The sequence below is a fragment of the Carica papaya genome, chromosome 1, assembly GCF_054855325.1.
Source record: "Carica papaya isolate Zhongbai chromosome 1, ASM5485532v1, whole genome shotgun sequence".
In the NCBI taxonomy this organism is placed as follows: Eukaryota; Viridiplantae; Streptophyta; class Magnoliopsida; order Brassicales; family Caricaceae; genus Carica; species Carica papaya.
Window position 1 is genome coordinate 1,303,820 of NC_142309.1, and position 19,503 is coordinate 1,323,322.

At 29.4% G+C, this 19,503-nt stretch overlaps 1 protein-coding gene across 3 annotated transcripts; it reads left to right on the forward strand.

Annotated features, from left to right (window-relative positions):
* The first annotated feature begins 7,530 nt into the window (after window positions 1-7,530).
* Window positions 7,531-9,216, forward strand: LOC110809738 (uncharacterized). Of its 3 annotated transcripts, XM_088212767.1 has the most exons (3): window positions 7,535-7,817; window positions 7,970-8,301; window positions 8,842-9,216. In XM_088212767.1, exons 2-3 carry the CDS (start codon window positions 7,983-7,985, stop codon window positions 9,018-9,020), a joined length of 498 nt encoding a protein of 165 aa, XP_088068893.1. In that variant the 5' UTR covers window positions 7,535-7,817; window positions 7,970-7,982; the 3' UTR covers window positions 9,021-9,216. The 3 variants fall into 3 exon arrangements, with proteins under 3 accessions (XP_088068899.1, XP_088068897.1, XP_088068893.1); XM_088212773.1 differs by having other exon boundaries at window positions 7,531-8,250; XM_088212771.1 differs by having other exon boundaries at window positions 7,532-8,292.
* The last annotated feature ends 10,287 nt before the right edge of the window (window positions 9,217-19,503 follow it).

Genomic DNA, 19,503 nt, shown 5'->3' on the forward strand with positions numbered 1-19,503 from the left:
AAGAGAGTAACACATCCCAAAGGCTAGGGCAGTCACTAGTGAAGCAGTGGAGGTACATTTGAATTACCCAGTTGACTACCTTATCTGACGATTTGTTTGAGAGTGGTATGTCGAGCTGAATTGGAGGTTGGTACTCAGACAATTGGAAAAGTTCTTTTCAAAACGTGCTTGTGAAAATTACATCCCTATCGGTGACAACTGCTTCAGGAAGTTAATTGGAGTTGTAAAACATTGTCAAAAGAATATTTGAGATACACTAGTTGTTGTGGTTTATCGACGACATCTTTGACAACTTTTACACTACTTATAACCATGATTATCACACTTGCAGCCTTGAGTCATTGAGTGTTTACACGTATAAATTTTCACTTGGAGTTTCTCATTGGCAACCTAATATCTATTCCAATACGCTATCCCATAATTTTGGAAAGGGGAAAACTCCCTCTAAGATTATGAGAAAAGATAAAGGATCCAAATCTTGTGTGGTAAGAGAAGTGCTTGTAAGAAACATCTAAGTGATGAGACTTAAGTGTTGAAGACTTTGAATGATCTCCAGCCCTTCATCTTGGTGTGAGGTGTTTGTCTTGGCTGGTGTAGTTGTTAATGAAACTTGTTAGAGAACTAAAGAACCTCATTTTCACTGAAAAGCACTTATAACCTGTTTCATTGTTGCATCCTTTGGAGAAGGAATTAGTGAGCATTAGTTTTTATTTTGTAAGCTTGTACATGTTTATGCATTTAAAAGTATGGAATGGTGTATATATTTATACGTAAATTAATATGTGGAATCTGATGCCTTTTGTCTTTTAGTCAAATAGGGGTTGTTGGCCGTATACTATCTTCATCTTGGTGGAAGGTGATGTCTTGGCTGGTGTAGTTGCTAATGAAACTTATCTGAGGAATTTAAAAACCTCAGTTTCACTGACAAGCACTTCTAACCTGTGCATTGGAGAAGTAAATAATGACCATTAGTTTTAATTTTGTGAAGTTCTACGTGTTTATGCATTAAAAAAATATGAATGGCTGATATATTTATACGTAAATTTATATGTGGAATCTGATGCCTTTTTTGTCTTTTAGTCAAATAAGGGTTGTTGGCTGCGTACTATCTTCTTTTTATTCTTTTTAAACTCGAAGCACTTTTTCATTATTGCTTTTATTATTATTTCTTTTAGTCTTTTAGACATGTTTTACTTATATATATATATATATATATGAATGTAGTAAATGAAGAGTGGAAGACTTCTTCGTAATATCATAGCAATAGATATATGGAAGTTTCTGTTTGGCTTAGTTTCTGCTTAGTTTCTATTTTGTTTCTTTCGCTGAATAAATAGAACATTAGATAGTTTAATTTACCTTTACTCTTTTCTTCTCTCCCATCTTAATTTCTCAAGCCTATCTGGTTCTGATTTTTTTTCATTTTGGCATCACAACTTGCATTAACACGACCTGACACGGATTTAGATGTGGACTGCAATCTGTTAAATTAATTGAGTGTAAACAGTGATAAAATTAAGTGCTTCCCAGAGTATTTTGTGTTCTAAGGTAATTAATAGCGTGCGAAAATAGAAAATCCTAGATGTTTTATAGGTATGATTCTTACTATGTTAAATTAATTGAACTTTGTAATAGAGCTTATTTGAAATATTCATTCTCAGGGAAATGATACTGCTTATAATCCATCATGATATCGTTTGCTTATGGATACCAACAGAAGAGGTGTTGCTCTGTATACGCATAGGACAGTATTTGCTAATGAGTGCGGATTAATTTAAATTCGACACTTAGATGTGTGTGTATTCGGTAGGAACGAAGTCGCAAGGTTTAGCTTAGACATTCTCGTTTAACCTTTATATATAAACGGCATCGTCTAACCATTGAGAAAAAAAAATACTTTAGGAGAAAATTTTGAATATTTTTATATAGTTTTAAAGTATCTCAATATTTTAGCCTCCAGAGTTGACTAATTCTTGAATGTCTCAACATTTAAATTTTGTCCTATTAGTACTCAAATCAATTTTATGCATTGTTACCAATTAGTAACCTATATTTTTATATAGACAAAAAGACTAGTTTAAATTTTTTATTCCGTTGTAATTATTTAATTAAAAATATTTAATCATTGAAATATTTGTTTCACTTAAATTTTTTATACTTTGTTACGATGAAAAATCAGTTATAATTTTATTAATACATTAATGAATTAAATTTTAAATTTAATTAAATCAAATATTACTAATCGATTATTATAAAATTATAATATATTTATAAATTAATAAATTTTTTAGTAAAATTCAAAGTATTTATAAAAATAGTGTAAAGATTCTAGGCATCTCTACATATATAAAGATTGTGTTATTTTCCAACATGTTTATATTTAAACCTTGACACCATGATTCGTGCCTCCGATATAATATAAACTTTGTAAACCAGCCATTAAAAATACAACCCTGTATTCCATTATTATTCAGAGGAGAAGAACCAATTCAAAAAAAAAAGACATGTTGACTCCTTTTGTTACGAGCAGGAAACTTCTCCGAAACTTCAACATTCTAATAAATTAAATTTCGATTTGTCTCGTCTGATTGAATCATTCTTTTTTTTTTTTTCTTCTTCTGGTTTCGAGATCTGTCTTTTTCTCTCTCAAATACGAAATATTTTAACTTCTAAAATAAATAATTAAATTATTTTTCTTTTGAGCGTATAATTAGATTAGTTTTATTTAAATAACAATTTAAGTCTTACGTAAATCATATATATTTATATGTATTTCAGCATAAATGAGCAGCTCTACTTAAAAAAGTAATAAAATTTACGAAACACGAACAAACTTGTTATGTATAGATAATTAAAAAAGTGGATGGTTGAAAATAATTTTTTTATTTATGAAAATATTTGAAGAATTAAAACAGCTTATTTAATTGTAATTATATTCCAGTGTTAAACACCTTGAAATTAGCAAGTTTTTATATAATATAGTTCTACCAAATGATTGAACTTAAAAGGGTAGATCCGATTGCCAATGAACTTGTGCCGTTGACTAAAAAAAGTTGATGTCATCAATATATTAAGTGATAATATATATATATATATATATATATTATATATATATATATATAAAGATGAGGATGTATTCACATATATATATATATATGGCATGCTAAATTGCATCAAATTTGCTAGGAGAATAAGATGCCAAAACCGATGACGACCTTGATTATCGAAAAGATTAACTCACTTTAATTCAGAGCCATTTTGGAATATATGGCTCTATTTGGTATACAAACGAATGTATACATATATATATATGTATACATATATTTCAAATTGCATTAGATTGTGGTTTGATTGTTTTGAATGAGTTTTTAATGCAACTAAATTAAGTTTTTAAATCAATTCTAAATTTATTTTGAGTTTAATATTAACAATTATTAAAATAATCATATATATATATATATATGAGGAGATAATTTCCGTAATTTAAAATTATTTTTAAACATTTAATTAGTGGTAATTAAAATATGAGGAGATAATTAAGCCGACCATAACTTCCTCTCCCTCAATAATACCCTTGTTTAATTATTTTTAATATTCAATTGAAACCTTAAAATGAGATCATTACCAACTTAATTGTTTTATATACACCATTTTATAAAGAATAAAAACTACTTCACTTAAAATATATATATATATATATATATATAATTATTATAAAAAAAATTATTTAAAAATAAAATAATTTTGTTAAAATTTGACTCGAAGTTCTTCAATACTAGTGAATTTATCTATCTTCACTTATCTAAAATTTTAATTATATATATATATATATATATATATATATTACTAATACAAATAGAATAAATAATCTAAGTCATGTACATGTTTTTAGTTTATCAATCTTCAATACTATATGTTTGCGTATAATTATAATTGGAGTCTATTAATTTCTAGTAATAATTTAATTTTTTTTTAATAAATTAAAATTATTTTTAATTACTTATTTACAAAATATGTTGTTGTTCGTAATTTTAGTTTTTCTTATTTTGCTGTACTCTATGAACTAAAGAATACCCAATTTAATTTAACTACACATAATTATATTTTATATATATTTTATGTTAAAATTACATATAATGTGATAATTCGGAACTTAAAAGTAAATAGAATAATAAATAAAATGCAGAAACGAAATAATAGAATTAGCATTTACATTCCTTACACAATAATTTAAAATATCCAATAGAATTACGTGAATGACTTTTCTAAAAGAACAAACGAAAAATTAAAGAAATAAATGGAAAGTAAACAACTGGGTATCCTATTCACAACCCTCTTATGGATCGGGATTTGAATCTTGGTTTTCTTGATCTGAAATAGTTAATCAAAGAGTGAGTTACACTAACCCAGTAAAAATGTCACACTACTCACCGATACAGAAATGAAAATTAGTAAAAATAATAAAACAAACTAATAAAACTCTTAATTTAAGTAAATTCATTTATTATAAATAAAATTATTTATTACATACTTACCGTAACGAGATTTTCAAACTGACCTAAAGATTCAATAATACAAACACCATCATAATCTCATTTTCAATTAGCCAAAATAACAACTTTCTTTTCTTATTTGCCTACTAGTATACATGGAGTCCATGGGAATGTCCCCACTACGAGTGAATTCTTAATCAATATTGTCAACTAACCGGCCGTCTCCATACCCCGTCCGGTATGAGCTCTAAAAATACTATCCCTCAATACCTCGTCTGGTATGAGGGTATAACGAGCCGTCCTCATATCCCGTTCGATATGAGCGCCAAAAATATCATCGTTCAATACCACGTCTGGTATGAGGGTGAAACGGACTGTCCTCATACCCCGTTCGGTATGATTACCACAATACCAAATCTCGATACCCCGTCCGGTATAAGATAACGTTCACGGTAGGGTTCCTTATATATTCGGTTCGTCCACCATCTCTCAGGATATCCAGTAAGGCTGTCGTTCATTCATTCACTAAATCAAACAATTTTTCATTTACATTTAATTTTTAATTTTACAATTTAATTATAAATCACACAAAACAAGCAATATATGCATCAAGAAAATACAACTAAATCATCTTACCAACTCCGGTGTATTATTATTCATTTAAAACTGTAAAATTAATCAATCAGTTAAAACATGACAAACAGTAATAAATAACCAGTTCCTGCTCCATTAATAACTTGTAATTAATTATCGAAGTTTTCTAAATTACGCAAAATTCCGTATTATTTATAATTAAACTTCAATTCCATAACAGGTAATAAAGTGATGATTCTTACTCGAATCGGTATCTGAAACACTAAACTTTCAGTTATGCCTACTAGTAGTCCTCGGGTTTTCTGAATTTTATTTCGGAGATTAAAACACGCTTCAAATACTTAGAAATACCCTAAAAAATCTAAAATCGATGTTAAAAATATTTTTTCAACAAATTTTAGAATTCCGGCACGATAGCACCGTCGGCCGTGACGGCAATTTGCCTCGGACTGGACGTTTTCGGCCGATTTTATACTCATCCATGTGAGAAAATACGTTAAGGGGCCTTGGTTGGCTGAAAAAAGTCGAAAAACAAAAACTCTCCAGCGGTGGGATTTTCTCGTGTGGCGGCTCCGTCGGCTCACCTTTGCGGTTGAGTGTTTTTCTTCGGTCAACCTGTAAAAAATAGAATGGTGATTACATTGGTGAAAAAATTGTACGAAATGGGAATAAGGAAGGGGCTCATCGGAGGAGGTTTTTCGTTTTTTCTGCGGCAGCACCACCAGGCTTTATCCACAGTGTTCGTCTCATCCGCTGGTCCTTTTACTTCAATTTGGCCATGGAGGTGTTCAAAATCAAATTTCGAGCGAATAAATTTTTTTTACCTTTTTTGGCGATCGGAGGTGCCTTCGGCGCGGCGGCAGACGACGATCAGTTCCCTTCTCCGGTGACTGATTCTTCTTCTCTGGCTGAGGGCTGGTCGTTAGGGTTAACGTTCAGTGTGAAGTGATGTATTTATATCCGTCTCTCTTTAATCTGGACCGTTCATCGCGTTTGATCTCGACTATCCGATCGCGCTTAAAGAGAAAATGAATCTGAATCATTCATCGCGATTTGATCTTGACCGTACAATCATCTTTAAAGAAGAAATAAATCTAGACCATTCATCGCGTTTAATCACGACCGTCCGATCGCGCCTGAGGAGGGAAGGGATCCCAGATCGTCTACGTGCGCGGGAACAAATCTAGACCGTTTGATCGCGGGCAAGCGGATTGCCAGCATGGCCTCCTGCATGGCACCGACTTAGCGTGCTTCGCCACGCGGCGCACTCCGGTTCATCGGGGATACTGATTGGACAGTCCTACATGACACATTTTTCTTAAATTACGTTTTGATCCCTAATTTCTAATTTTTTTTCAAAAATACTCCCCGAATCCAAATTTTCACACTTTTTTTTTAAATTATTTTCAATTTCACCATCCACCTATTTTTTTTCTAATTTTTACATTAAATAAAAATTTAAAAATTATATTTATATATTTTTATTTTTATTTTTTTATTTTTTTAAAATTAATCCCGGGCCAAATTTCGGGCCCGGGTATTACATATAATCAAATAATTTAACACTCATTTTATATAATTAAAAGATTCTTAAGATTAACTGTTAAAATTGCTTTTGAATTTAATAACAAGATATTTCAACCAAGTATGTTTAGATTCTTAATTACATAAAATGATATAGTTACCAATTATCCTAAAGATAATAATAATAATTTAGATACATGTGCATGCACTTGTGTTACACGAGCAAAATACTTAACCCACATGAGATTTAAATGTAATCAGGATCCAAACATATTTCCATAGCTATAAATTACTAATCATTATTTTTAGCAGCACAAATTAATAAATTGGGTAGCATTAATTTAAATAATACTTCGATTAGGTAGCATTAATCCTATCGTATTAATGAATAATCTTGGTAAATTTGGACATTATTTATGAAGGCAAATGAATGATTATTATTAATTAAGATGGAGTGCTTAATTAATATTTTCATTAATGATTAAATTAGATATTAATATTCCTCAAGAAAGATTATATATTAATGTTTATTTAGATATATATATATATATATTCATGTAATTAGCATCAAATATTGCATCCCAGTACTACCCTGTCAAAAGCTTCATCGGCTGTTTGTATCTGTACGTGCCACCTTGCTGAATTTTAGTATTTGTTAAAACACTATTTTTTTTAAAGAAAAAATTATTTATAAATCGTCATTTAAAGAACAAATATTGTATTGTATATGTATGTATATATTTATATAGTACAGATTGATACGTTTTGTACACATTTAATATAACAAATAATGCATTATATATGTATGTAACTGCCTTTCAGCCTGCGACCAGCCGTGAAATCAGAGACGTCCGTACTCTCAAACCAACTATATAGAGAAACAATATATATAAATATAATATATATACATATATGTGTGTGTATATGTATCAACTGATACTGAAAACCCAGTTGATATTTTATCCTTCTTTCTCTTCTGCTATTCCTTTCTTTTAAAAACCCTAATTCTCCATCTCTTCTTCCAGAAGATCTGTTTTTAAAAAAAAATTACTTTCTGTCATTTTATCTTACAGAGATATATAGACCCATCAAGTATTTGAATGGTGGAAACATCTGATTCCTCCTTCATGCAATCTCTGTCTCCGAGAGCTATTCTTCCGCGTACTCTTCACGCGCTCTTCTCTTCTTCTGCAACCATTCCCGCAGGTTACTTACCCTCTTGGCCTTGCCCCTTAAACCTCCTCTATATATACATATATATATATATATATGTGTGTGTGTACACGTTATATCTCTTCGCACTACACTTTCATCTTAATTCATCTGGGGTTTTTGGCTTTTAACGTATGAATTATCAGAGAGGGAAAAAGAATGATGATAAAGATGTTGAAGAATGGAAGTGAACAAAATATGTTGCAGATGATCATGAATAATAATAAGAAGAAGAAGGAGAATAGTTCTCATGAGAAGAAGAAGAAGAAGAAGAAGAAGAATGACAAGAAGAGGTTGTTGGTGACTGTCAATTTTCTTGGTAGCGTAGGGCCTATAAGGTTTTTGGCTAATGAGGATGATGATGTTGCCGCTGTCATCGACGCCGCCTTGAAATCCTATGCCCGCGGAGGCCGCCTCCCAGTTCTCGGTCTCGACCCAAACAACTTCCTTCTCTACTGTGCTAACACTGGTTCGGACGGTATTATTTTATTTTATTTTATTTTATTTTTTAAATTTTAATTATATACGTTACGCGAATAACGTAAAATTAATTAAAACTATATTATAAAATAAAAAATAAAAAACAGAAACCTCAGTTATCGGCGTTGAGACAATAATGATTATTGACGGGAAAAAATTTAACGTGAATCTCGTAAATTAATTTTATTTTACTTATGTTTATGATTTATGAGCAAATTAAGTTTTTTAATTATATATTAGGGTCAATGATCAATTTTATTTTATTGATCAAACCTCAACCTCTAGTATAGAATATGACCAATTGGAATGAATTCTTTGTATATTGTATATATGTATATAAATAATTTGGTAGGTATGTCAGTTGAACAAGTTTTCTTATCAATGACACAACTCTCCATTTTGGCTGTGCTAAACATAACTCCCTTTTATAAACTTTCTAGTTAATTACTCATTAATATAATACTTGTGATCAGCTTAATGCTTCATTAATTAGTTAAACAATCCTGATTTAGTATTAATCCTTTTGGGTTATTTGTAGTTTTGAACCCATGGGAGAAAATTGGATCACAAGAGGTGAGGAACTTTGTGCTGTGCAAGAAGCAATTGCAAGGGGGCATGACAGAAGGAAGATCAGAGATGATGATAACTCAGAAAGGAAGTGGATGGAAGGCATGGCTCAACAAGTCTTTTAGTTTCAAGAGCTTATCAGCTCATTGAAAATAATTAGATTCAACATCTTGATCGTATGTAATTTTTACTTTTTCAAAAACTATCTTTGTAACTTTCTTGTCAGAATTAATCTCTTACACAAAAAGAAAAGGATATACATATATATATATATATAATCAACTACCCTAGCTAGCTAGTTGAGAATCAAGTCATCATCTATGAAAAGATCATATGGGTTTGCATATTTCAATTGGGTTTGTGTGATTGTAATCTCTCCGTATAATGTTCTATTGCTTTATATGATGCTATATATATATATATATATATATATACATAATAGCATTCAAATATATATATATAATAGCAGAGAGTGTTAATAATTGAGATAATTAACTTCCCTAGCTAGCTGGTAGAGAATTAAGTCATCATCTACAAAAAGATCGTATGGGTTTGCATACTTCAATTGGGCTTGTGTGATTTTCATCTTCCATATAATGTTCTATTGCTTTCTATGATGCTATATATAGATATGCATAATAGCATTCAATACATATGTATATAGATATATATAATAGCAGACAGTGTTAATAATTGAGAAATATATATATCAGAGGACACGTTCTCCATCAACAATCAATAATATATAATATGCTTTTGTTTTTAACTCTCTATTAATAGAATGGTATCTTTTTTAACATTCATCTATATATGTATAGCTTCTTTATTATTAAATTTAATGATAAATTACAATTTTACAAGTTACAGTTTATTTATTGTTATCAAAATGTAATAATTGACTAACTTGAAATTTTTTTTTTAGAAAAACAAACTCAATTACCAGATAAATCATCCGATCCGGCGTGATCTCAGTAACACAATTTTATTATTTTAATAACTATGATTTGTTTCGTCTCATTTTAATATATAATCATATTTATATTTTTTAAAAATTCACGGGTTTAACAATTCTCTTGTAAATGGCCGAAACTTAAAAGGAAATAAGGTCATGAATTAAATGCGAAAGCGAAATAATAGATTTTAGGGTTTACATTCCTCACATAATAATTTAGAATGTCCAATAGGGTTACGAGAATACACATTCTAAAAGAACAAACGAAAATCAAAGAAATAAACAAAAACAGATAATTAAGCATTTTAAGACAACCTTCACTAGTTTTTGAAGAGAGTGCGAGTGGTGAACTATTCACAACCCTCTTGTTGATCGAGATCTGGATTTTAGTTTTCTTGATCTGAAATAGTTAATGAAATGGTAAGATACACTACCCCAATAAGAATATTACACTACTCACCGATATAAAAACTGAAAGTTAGTAAAAATAATAAAAACAACCAATGAAATTCTTAATTTAAGTAAATTTATTTATTATAAGAAAAACTATTTATTGTATATATTTACCGTTACGAAATTTTTAAAATTGACATATAAAGGTAATAACTCAAATAACATTCTAATCTCATATTCAAGTGAGCAAAAATAACAACTTTTCCTTTTTATTTGCCTACTGATATCCCTGAGAGCTCATAAGAATGTTCCACTACTCGTGAACCAATATTTAATATTGTCGACTAACTGGCCGTTCTCATACTCCGTCCGGTATGAGCACCAAAAATATCATTTCTCAATACCCTCGTCTGGTATGAAGGTGAATCGATCTGTTCTCATACCTCGTCCAGTATAAGCGCCAAAAATATTATCTCTCAACACTTTGTCTGATATGAGGGTGAATCATGTCGTCCTCAAACCCGTCCGGTATGAGCGCAAAAAATATCATTCCTTGATACCCTATCTGGTACAAAACAACATTCATGGTAAGGTTCCCTATGTATCTGGTCCGTCCACCATCTCTCAGTATATTCAGTAAGGTCGTCATTCATTAATTCACATGACCAAACAATTTTGGTTTGCATATTAATTTTTAATTTTACAAATCAATCGTAAATCATGTACGACAAGCAATATATATATCAAGGAAGTACAACTGAATCATTCAATCATTCCAGTATATCATCATGTATTTAAAACTGTAAATTCAACAATCAGTTATACAAGACAATAAATGAATGACTAACCGGTTTCAGCTCCATTAGTAATCTGTAATTATTCTTAAAGTTTTTTAAATTACGCAAAATACAATATTATCGATTATTAAGCTTCAATTTCATAACAGAGAATAAGATGAGGGATTATTACCTACACTGAACTTTTTACTGCGCCTACTGGTGGTCTCCAAGTTTCCTAAATTTTTCTGCAGATATTAAAACACGCTTCACGTACCTAAAAATACCTCAAAAATTAAAAATTGATGTTAAAAATCCTTTTCCAGCCAATTTCAGGATTTCAGCACAGCAGCACCACCGTGCTCCGGCGACGACACTGCTGTCCGCCAAGGTAGTTTGCCTCGGTCTGGCCGTTTCGGTGAGTTTTGGCCGGTTTAAATCGTTTTTATACCAATCACTGTGAGAAAATACATTAGGGGGACTCGGTTGGCCAAAAAAGTCAAAAAACAGAAACCTACCGGTGGTGAAATTTTTTGGTGCGACAGCTCTGCCGGCTCACCTTTGTGGTTAGACGTTTTTCTTCGATCAATCTGTAGAAAACAGAATGGTGAACACAATTATGAAACAATTGCAAGAAAATAAAAAACGAGAAGGGGATCATCAAATGAGGTTTTAGGTTTTACCCGCGGCGGCGCTACCAGACTTTGTCGCGGTTTTCAGGTCATCCGCTATTTTTTTTTGCTCCAATTTGGCCATGGAGGTGCTCAAAATCAAATTCCGAACATATAGGAGAATTTTTTACCTTTTTTGGTAGTCAGAGGTGGCTCCGGCGCGGTGACGATCGGCAGTTGGGTCCTCTCTCCAGCAACTTGTTCTTTTTCTCCAACAGGAATCTAGCGGCTAGGGTTTGGGTTCGGTGTGATGCGATATATTTATACATATTTTGCGTTAATCTAGACTGTTCATTGCGTTTGATCTTAACCGTTCGATCGCGTTTAAAGAAGAAATAAATTTAGACCGTTCATCGTAATTTGATCTCGACCGTCTGATCGCATTTAAAAAGAGAATGAATTTAGACCGTTCGTTGCATTTAATCGTGACCGTCTAATCGTGCCTGAGGAGGGAACAGCTCCGGACCGTCCACGCGCACCGCAACGCTTCCAAGTTGTCCGATCGCGGGGTACATGGATCGTCAGCGTGGCCTCCCGCGTGGCACCAAGTCAGCGAACCTTACTTTTCCTAATTTCACCTTTTTTTTAAAAATTATTTTCAATTTCATTCTAAATCTATTGTTTTTTCTAATTTCACATTAAATTAAAATTTATTAATTTTAAATATAATTTTTTATGCATTTTTTGATGTTGAAATTAATTTCCGCCTAAATTTCAGATCCGAATATTACATCTCGGTACATAAATAAAATTTAAGAGTAATTGCAAGTTTTAGTATTTTACTAAGAGATTGTAGAAGTTGAGTATCATCAATTTACTCAAATTATAAGGAGTAGAAAAGTAGGATTTGCTCAATTTAATATGTGGATGAATTTTAATATGCTTTTTTATATTTTATTATTCTGATAAATTTGATATTCTTTATTATTGATTTCTTTATTTAGAATAAAATAATATATTAACGCAAGATACAAAAAATGTTGTCTTTTTGTACGTATATAATATGAATCGCATAAAGGATCAAGAAAATTGTATATGGTTTAGTGAAAATAGAGGTTTAGATTTAAAGGTGTAGCAGTTGAATATTAAGTAGTGTAGTAATTAGATATTTAACAAGACTATATACAATCCCTAAAAAATATATGCCTCACATTCTATACACTCGTATATATAGATATATATATATATACACACACAAAACACGAACTACAAGCGACCGATCATGTAGTACACATTTTAGATCAAGAGATCTCAGTAAAATATTTTCATATGATATTCAAGAATTCTGTAAGATGGTGTTATACATAGTAAGATATAAGTGATTAAAAAAATATTTAATTACGTATTAATTTCACTCACGATAGACGTGTTGTATATTAATATTAATATTATATTCAAGCATGGCTTTGGCTTGACCATAATCAAATTCTTTTAACCTATGAATCCATACAATATATATATATATATATATAAGTAACCTAGCCTTTTTATTTTTCCAAAAAATTAAAAAAAAAAAATCAATATGGTTATAGTGACATCTATACATATATTCTTTCATATATAGTTAGATAGTCTGTGTCACAAAACTTACCTTATATATCAATTAATTTTGTTCTTAATTTTTTGTTAAATATAAGTATAAAACAAAAGAAATTAATTTCCAATAATTAATTGCTACATGCCAAAAAAAAAAATCAATTATTTTTGTATTATATTTTTGTATAGTAAATAATTTTTAGAAAATGAAATAATGTTTTAAAAATTAAAAGTAAAATATGGATGTTTATATATATATATATATATATATATATAAGGTATTAGTTAAAAAGAAAAAAATAAATTTTTTTTCAGTGTTTTCTTAAATTCTATTTTTTAATTTTTAATTATGAAACATGTAAATACTAGTTCTCTATACATAAAATAGTTGGTGTATTTTCTGTTTGCCACAAGAATGAAACGGTATCGTATTGGACCAAAAGTAAATTATTGGGCCCACAAGGCCCAGATACAAGCTTTGTTATGACTAATTGGGCTGGACCCACCAAAGTCCAATGAACACATGGCCCATAATGTTCTCATTTTCTTCTGAATTAAAAGGCCTTTTGAAATATTTTTAATTTTTGTTCTTAAAATTCATATTTTCTTTTTGAAAATAAAAACAAAACGTTAAGTTTATTGTATTTCAAGAAATTAAAAAAAAAAATGTATTATTTTATTATTCTTGTGTGAACAAAAATTATATAAAAATAAAATATATTTTTAGTAAAAATATTTAAAAAATTTATTACCTTTAAAAATAATAAAATAATATTTAGTATGATTAAAGTGTTATCTAATTATTTAAAAAATATTACTTCTCCTTTTTGGTCAAACATTAATTCTTATTTTAAAGACTTTTTGAGTTTGACCCGTCGGTATGTATGTATACACTTCTGTTCAACCCAACTGAACTTTCACTCAGGACAGTCAAAACCAAACCTAACCAATCAACAAGTGACACGTGGAATCCAGATAGATATAGTGTGTCAATGTTCTATGATATCATGGTGGTCACCCAAGTAATTAATAAATATTTTTCAAATCTTTTACCATACTTGTTAGGGACTGAATCCAGTATTAAATCATATTCTGATTTGAATTTTCTGAACCCTTGATTTTCATTAAGATCATATTCATTCAATGTGTGTATATATATATATATGTGTGTGTGTGTGTGTGTGTATAGACATATAATGATCATGGGTAATACTTTCTCTTGGTGAGAAAGTAATGGGTAAAAGTACCACAATGATTACAAGCTTTTCAACAGTTAATCATGTTCCAGCATCATATTTGGAATAACTTTTAAGAATTTTAAATTTCATGTAAAAAAGTTTTATACACTCTCGAGTTAAAAGAATATATACATTTCTAAATAAATTCTTTATTTATTATAAGTGTATAATTAAATTATTAAAAACTAAAAATAGTTTAATGACTAGTTCGAATAGTACGAGCGATCTATAGAGTATTTGATCAGACAAATTATTCTTATAAAAAATTAAAAAAAAAAAAAAAACAAACTCTCATAGTTCGATGTCCAGTTTAAACTACTTCTTAGTAAACGAGATGAGTCACTTCTTTCGATTTTAATAGGGAGTCATTTTTTTTTTATTGAAGCAGTCACGACTTTAATATAAATTAGTTCAAACACATAAATTCAACCCACTTGTAGTCGTGATGATCAAATTGACTAAGTTTTCATGATTTAACCAGTCACTCATTCTTGTATTATTTTATTTTAATTGAATAAAAAAGTATCAAAGATCCCTTTTGATAAATATAATAAAAAAAATTTAAAGAACTAATAAGATTCTAATTATATATATATATATAACAAAATAAAATAAAAATAAAAATAAATAATATTAGTGTTTGCAGCTGTTTGAAGCTGTCAAAGATAAAGAAAAAACTTATTAATAGTAAGTAGCAATTTCGCTAAATGATTTTGATGACGAATTATTATGAGCATATTAGAGTGACAATGACCTAATTTTGCCAATTGATTATATGAATTGAATTAGATTGGTTGAATGAAATGAATATGCCTTATTTGGAAGGTAATGCTAATTGTCTTTGTCTTTGACTAATTAAATCTTTCAACAAACTACTAATAACCTACCTCCATACATGCTACCCCACCCCCTTAATCTACTTCTAATTATCAAAACCATCATCGAAATTGTTTTTACAACAACGTATTTTATTTTACGTAAAAATCGAAACCTATATAATCTATCTTAAATTATAATTCGTTAATCCATTGAACTACTTATTTTATTATATATAAAATTTGAAACTGAGATGTATATCTTAAATTATAATTCGGATAACTGCATGACTAAACTAATAACAAATCTTTTTTTTAAAAAAAAACTCTCTCTACAATTGTTATTAAAAGACAACTTAGGTGTTCTTCTTTTTTACCCTAGTTTATGTTTCTTATAGAAATGAATTATTGATATTACTTTTACTTTTTTACTTAAAATTTAAAATAGTAATTGGAAAGAGAAGGAGAATAATCAATTTGCATAGCTAGGTAGTCATATCAACAAACATATTATATATATATATATATATATACATATAATGAATGCAATGAATTATATATAATTATATCTTGCAATGGTAGTTGATTTAAATGGTAGCCAGCTTAAAGGAAAAGAATCACATTATCATCCATGCCATCTATATAATTATATATATATATATATAAACATCAATCTACCTCATCAACCATTAGTAATAATATCAATAATTATCCAAAACAATGAAAAGTATATTAAAAAAAAATATTTACTTAAACTAATCCTTATAAGTTGATATGAATAAAAATAAATAAATAATTTAGTTATAAAAAAAAAAAGTGAATTGTTCACTTATACTACTAAACTTGTAATTAACATTTTAATTAAAGTATTTAATTAGTTATAAAATTTATATGACTTCTTACAATTTAATTAAATATTTGATCTCTTAAAATTTTTAATCTATTTCAAATATTTATTTTTTAATATTTTCTAACAAAAAAATTAAAACAGATTAATTATGTTTAGACACTTTAAAAAAATAATTTTAATTACTTAAATTAATAATTAATATTTTTTTAATTTAATTAATCTATTATTAATTTATTGATTTAATTAATTAATTAAATTCATTATTTTGATATTATTTTTAAAATTTCTAAACATGGTTATTGAATTTCAGTTTTTTAAAGTAAAAAAATGAGAACAATAAAAATAAAATAAATAAATAAATATTAATGATCAAATTTAAATTAAATAAATATTAATAATTGTTAAAAAATTAAACTTAGACTTGAGTAATGTTGGAAAGTTAAAGTTGAATTCATTAACAATGAAGTAGGGGAATGTGAAACAACAAAAAATAAAGAGAGAAAATGCAAGAACGACGACAACCGTAAAGACGAGAATACTACAATAATAAAAAGAGGAAATATAAACGGACAATAATAAAAAAATTGAAAGTTATAGCGAGAACCTTTCTACTTATATAAATAATTTTAAACAGAAGAGAAATATAGATAAATATAAAAAATAAAAATAAAAATTAATATTTAACTGAATTTGTGACGTAAAATTTTATCTTATAAATATTATAAAATTTATATTATTTATTTCAATTAAGTTTTGAGAGTTTTATTTAATTACAAATTTATTATTTTGATAATTATAATAAAATTAAATTACTAACAATAATAAAAATATATATATATATATATATTAAATTTTATAACTCTATGTAATAATTCATCCTAAATTTATTGTGAATCATTACTAAAAATAAACATTTGGGTCCGGTGGTCCTCGAGAGCAAAATCCTTTTTAAGAAATTTGGTTGTTCATTAATCTTTCAAAGAATTTTCAACACCTACAATATGCTTCCCCTAAAATGAAACAACACTACTAAAGTTTCACGTGTGTCAAATTCCCCCCCACCCAATTAAAATTTTCCCTCAATAATTTTAAACATATATTCTCTTATATTAATTATTGACACCCATAAAAAGTATTTTATTTATAATTTACTATTAATTTAATTTTATCTTAAATAATAAAAAAAAATTGAAATCCCTTCTCTCCCATTTCAGAACGCAACCATTCTTATAGAGAGAGAAAGGCGTTTTCACATTTTCTTATGTAATATTCGGACTCAGATTTAGTTTGAGATTAATTTTTAAAAAATAAAAATATAATTTTTTATTTTGTAATTTTTTATTTAATGTGAAATTAGAAAAAAAAATAGGTGGATGATGAAATTGAAAATAATTTTGAGAGAAATTGGTAAAATTTTAGATTCGGGTGGTATTTTTATAAGAAAAATTAAAAATTAAGGGGTTAAAACGTGATTTAAGAAAAATATGTCACGTAGGACTGCCTAGTCAATAGCTCCGACGAACCGAAGCGCGTCGTGTGGCAAGGTACGCTGACGCAGTGCCATGCGAGAGGCCATGCTGGTAATCCGCATGCCTGCGATCGGACGATCCGAATTTGTTCTCCCGCACGTGAACGGTTCGGATCTGTTCCCTTTTCAGACGCGATCAAATGATCGCAATTAAACGCGATGAACGGTCCAGATTTGTTTTTTTCTTTAAATGCAATCGTACGATCTAGATCAAATCACAATAAACGATTCAAATTTATTTTTTATTTAAACGTAATCGGATAGCCGAGATCAAACGCAATGAACGACTCAGATTAAAAAAAGATGGATATAAATACCTCACTTCACACCGAACCCTAACTCTAGCTGCCAGCCCCCCACCGGAGAAGAAGAACCAGCCGCCGGAGAAGAGAGCCGACCGCTGCTCCCCATCGTGCTAAAGCCACCTCCGACCACCAAAAAAGATTAAAAAAAATTCATTCGCTTAAATTTTGATTTTAAACATCCTCATGACCAAATCGGAGCAAAATGACCGGCGGATGAGCCGAAAACCGCGGGTAAAGCCCAGCGGCACCGCTACAGGAAAAAAATCAGAAACCGCCTCCAATAAGCCCATTTCCGATTCCTATTTTGTGTGATTTTTCTACCATTATAATCACTATTATGTTTTCTATAAGTTGACCAAAGAAAAACGCCCAACCGCAAAGGTGAGTTGGCAGAGCCGCCGCACTAAAAATTTCTACCGCCGGTGAGTTTTTATTTTTCGACTTTTTTCGACCAATTGAGATCCCTTAACGTGTTTTCTCGCAGTGATGAGTATAAAACCGGCTGAAATCAGCTAAAACTGGCAAAAAACGGCCACTCTGAGGCAAACTACCACCTTAGGTGGCGGTGTCGTCGCCGGAGCACGGCACCGCCGCAGTCCCGAAATTCCTAAATTGGCCGAAAAAAAATTTTAACATCGTTTTGGATTTTTTGAAGTATTTTTAGGTACTTGAAGCGTGTTTTAATATCTGAATAAAAATTTAGAAAATCCGGGAACTGCCAGTAGGTGTAGCTGAAAATTTACTGTTTCAAACACCAATTCGGATAAGAATCTCTCACTTTATTTCCTGTTATAGAATTAAAGTTTAATTATAAATAATACGGTATTTTGCATAATTTAGAAAACTTCGATAATTAATTATAGGTTACTAATAGAGGCGGAACTGTTATTTATTACTGTTTGTCATGTTTTAACTGATTGATTGATTTTATACTTTTAAATGCATAATAATACACTGAAGTTGGTAAGTTAATTCAGTTGTGTTTCTTTTATGCATGTATTGCTTGTTTTACGTGAGTTACAGTTAAATTGTGAAACTGAAAATTAAATGTAAACGGAAAATTACTTGATTAAGTGAATGAATAAATGGTAGCCTTACTGGATATTCTGAGAGTTGATGGACAGACCGAGTACGTAGAAAACCATACCGGACAGAGTATCGAGAATTGGTATTTTGACGCTCATACCAGACAGAGTATGAGAATGACCGGTTAGTTGACAATGTTGAATAAGAGTTCATGCGTAGTAGGGACATCTCTATGAACCCTAATAGATACCAGTAGATAGATAAAAAGTGAAAGTTGTTGCTCTGACAAATTGAAAATGAGATCATGATGTTGTTTATGTTATTATTTCTATAGGTCGATTTTGAAAATCTCGATACGGTAAGTATGTAACAAATGATTTTATTTATGATAAATAAATTTACTTAAATTAAGAGTTTCATTAGTTGTTTTTATAATTTTTACAAACCTTCATTTATGTATCGTTGAGTAGTGTGACATTCTTACTGGGTTAGTGTAGCTCACTCTTTCATTAGCAATTTTAGATCAAGAGAACCAAAATCCAG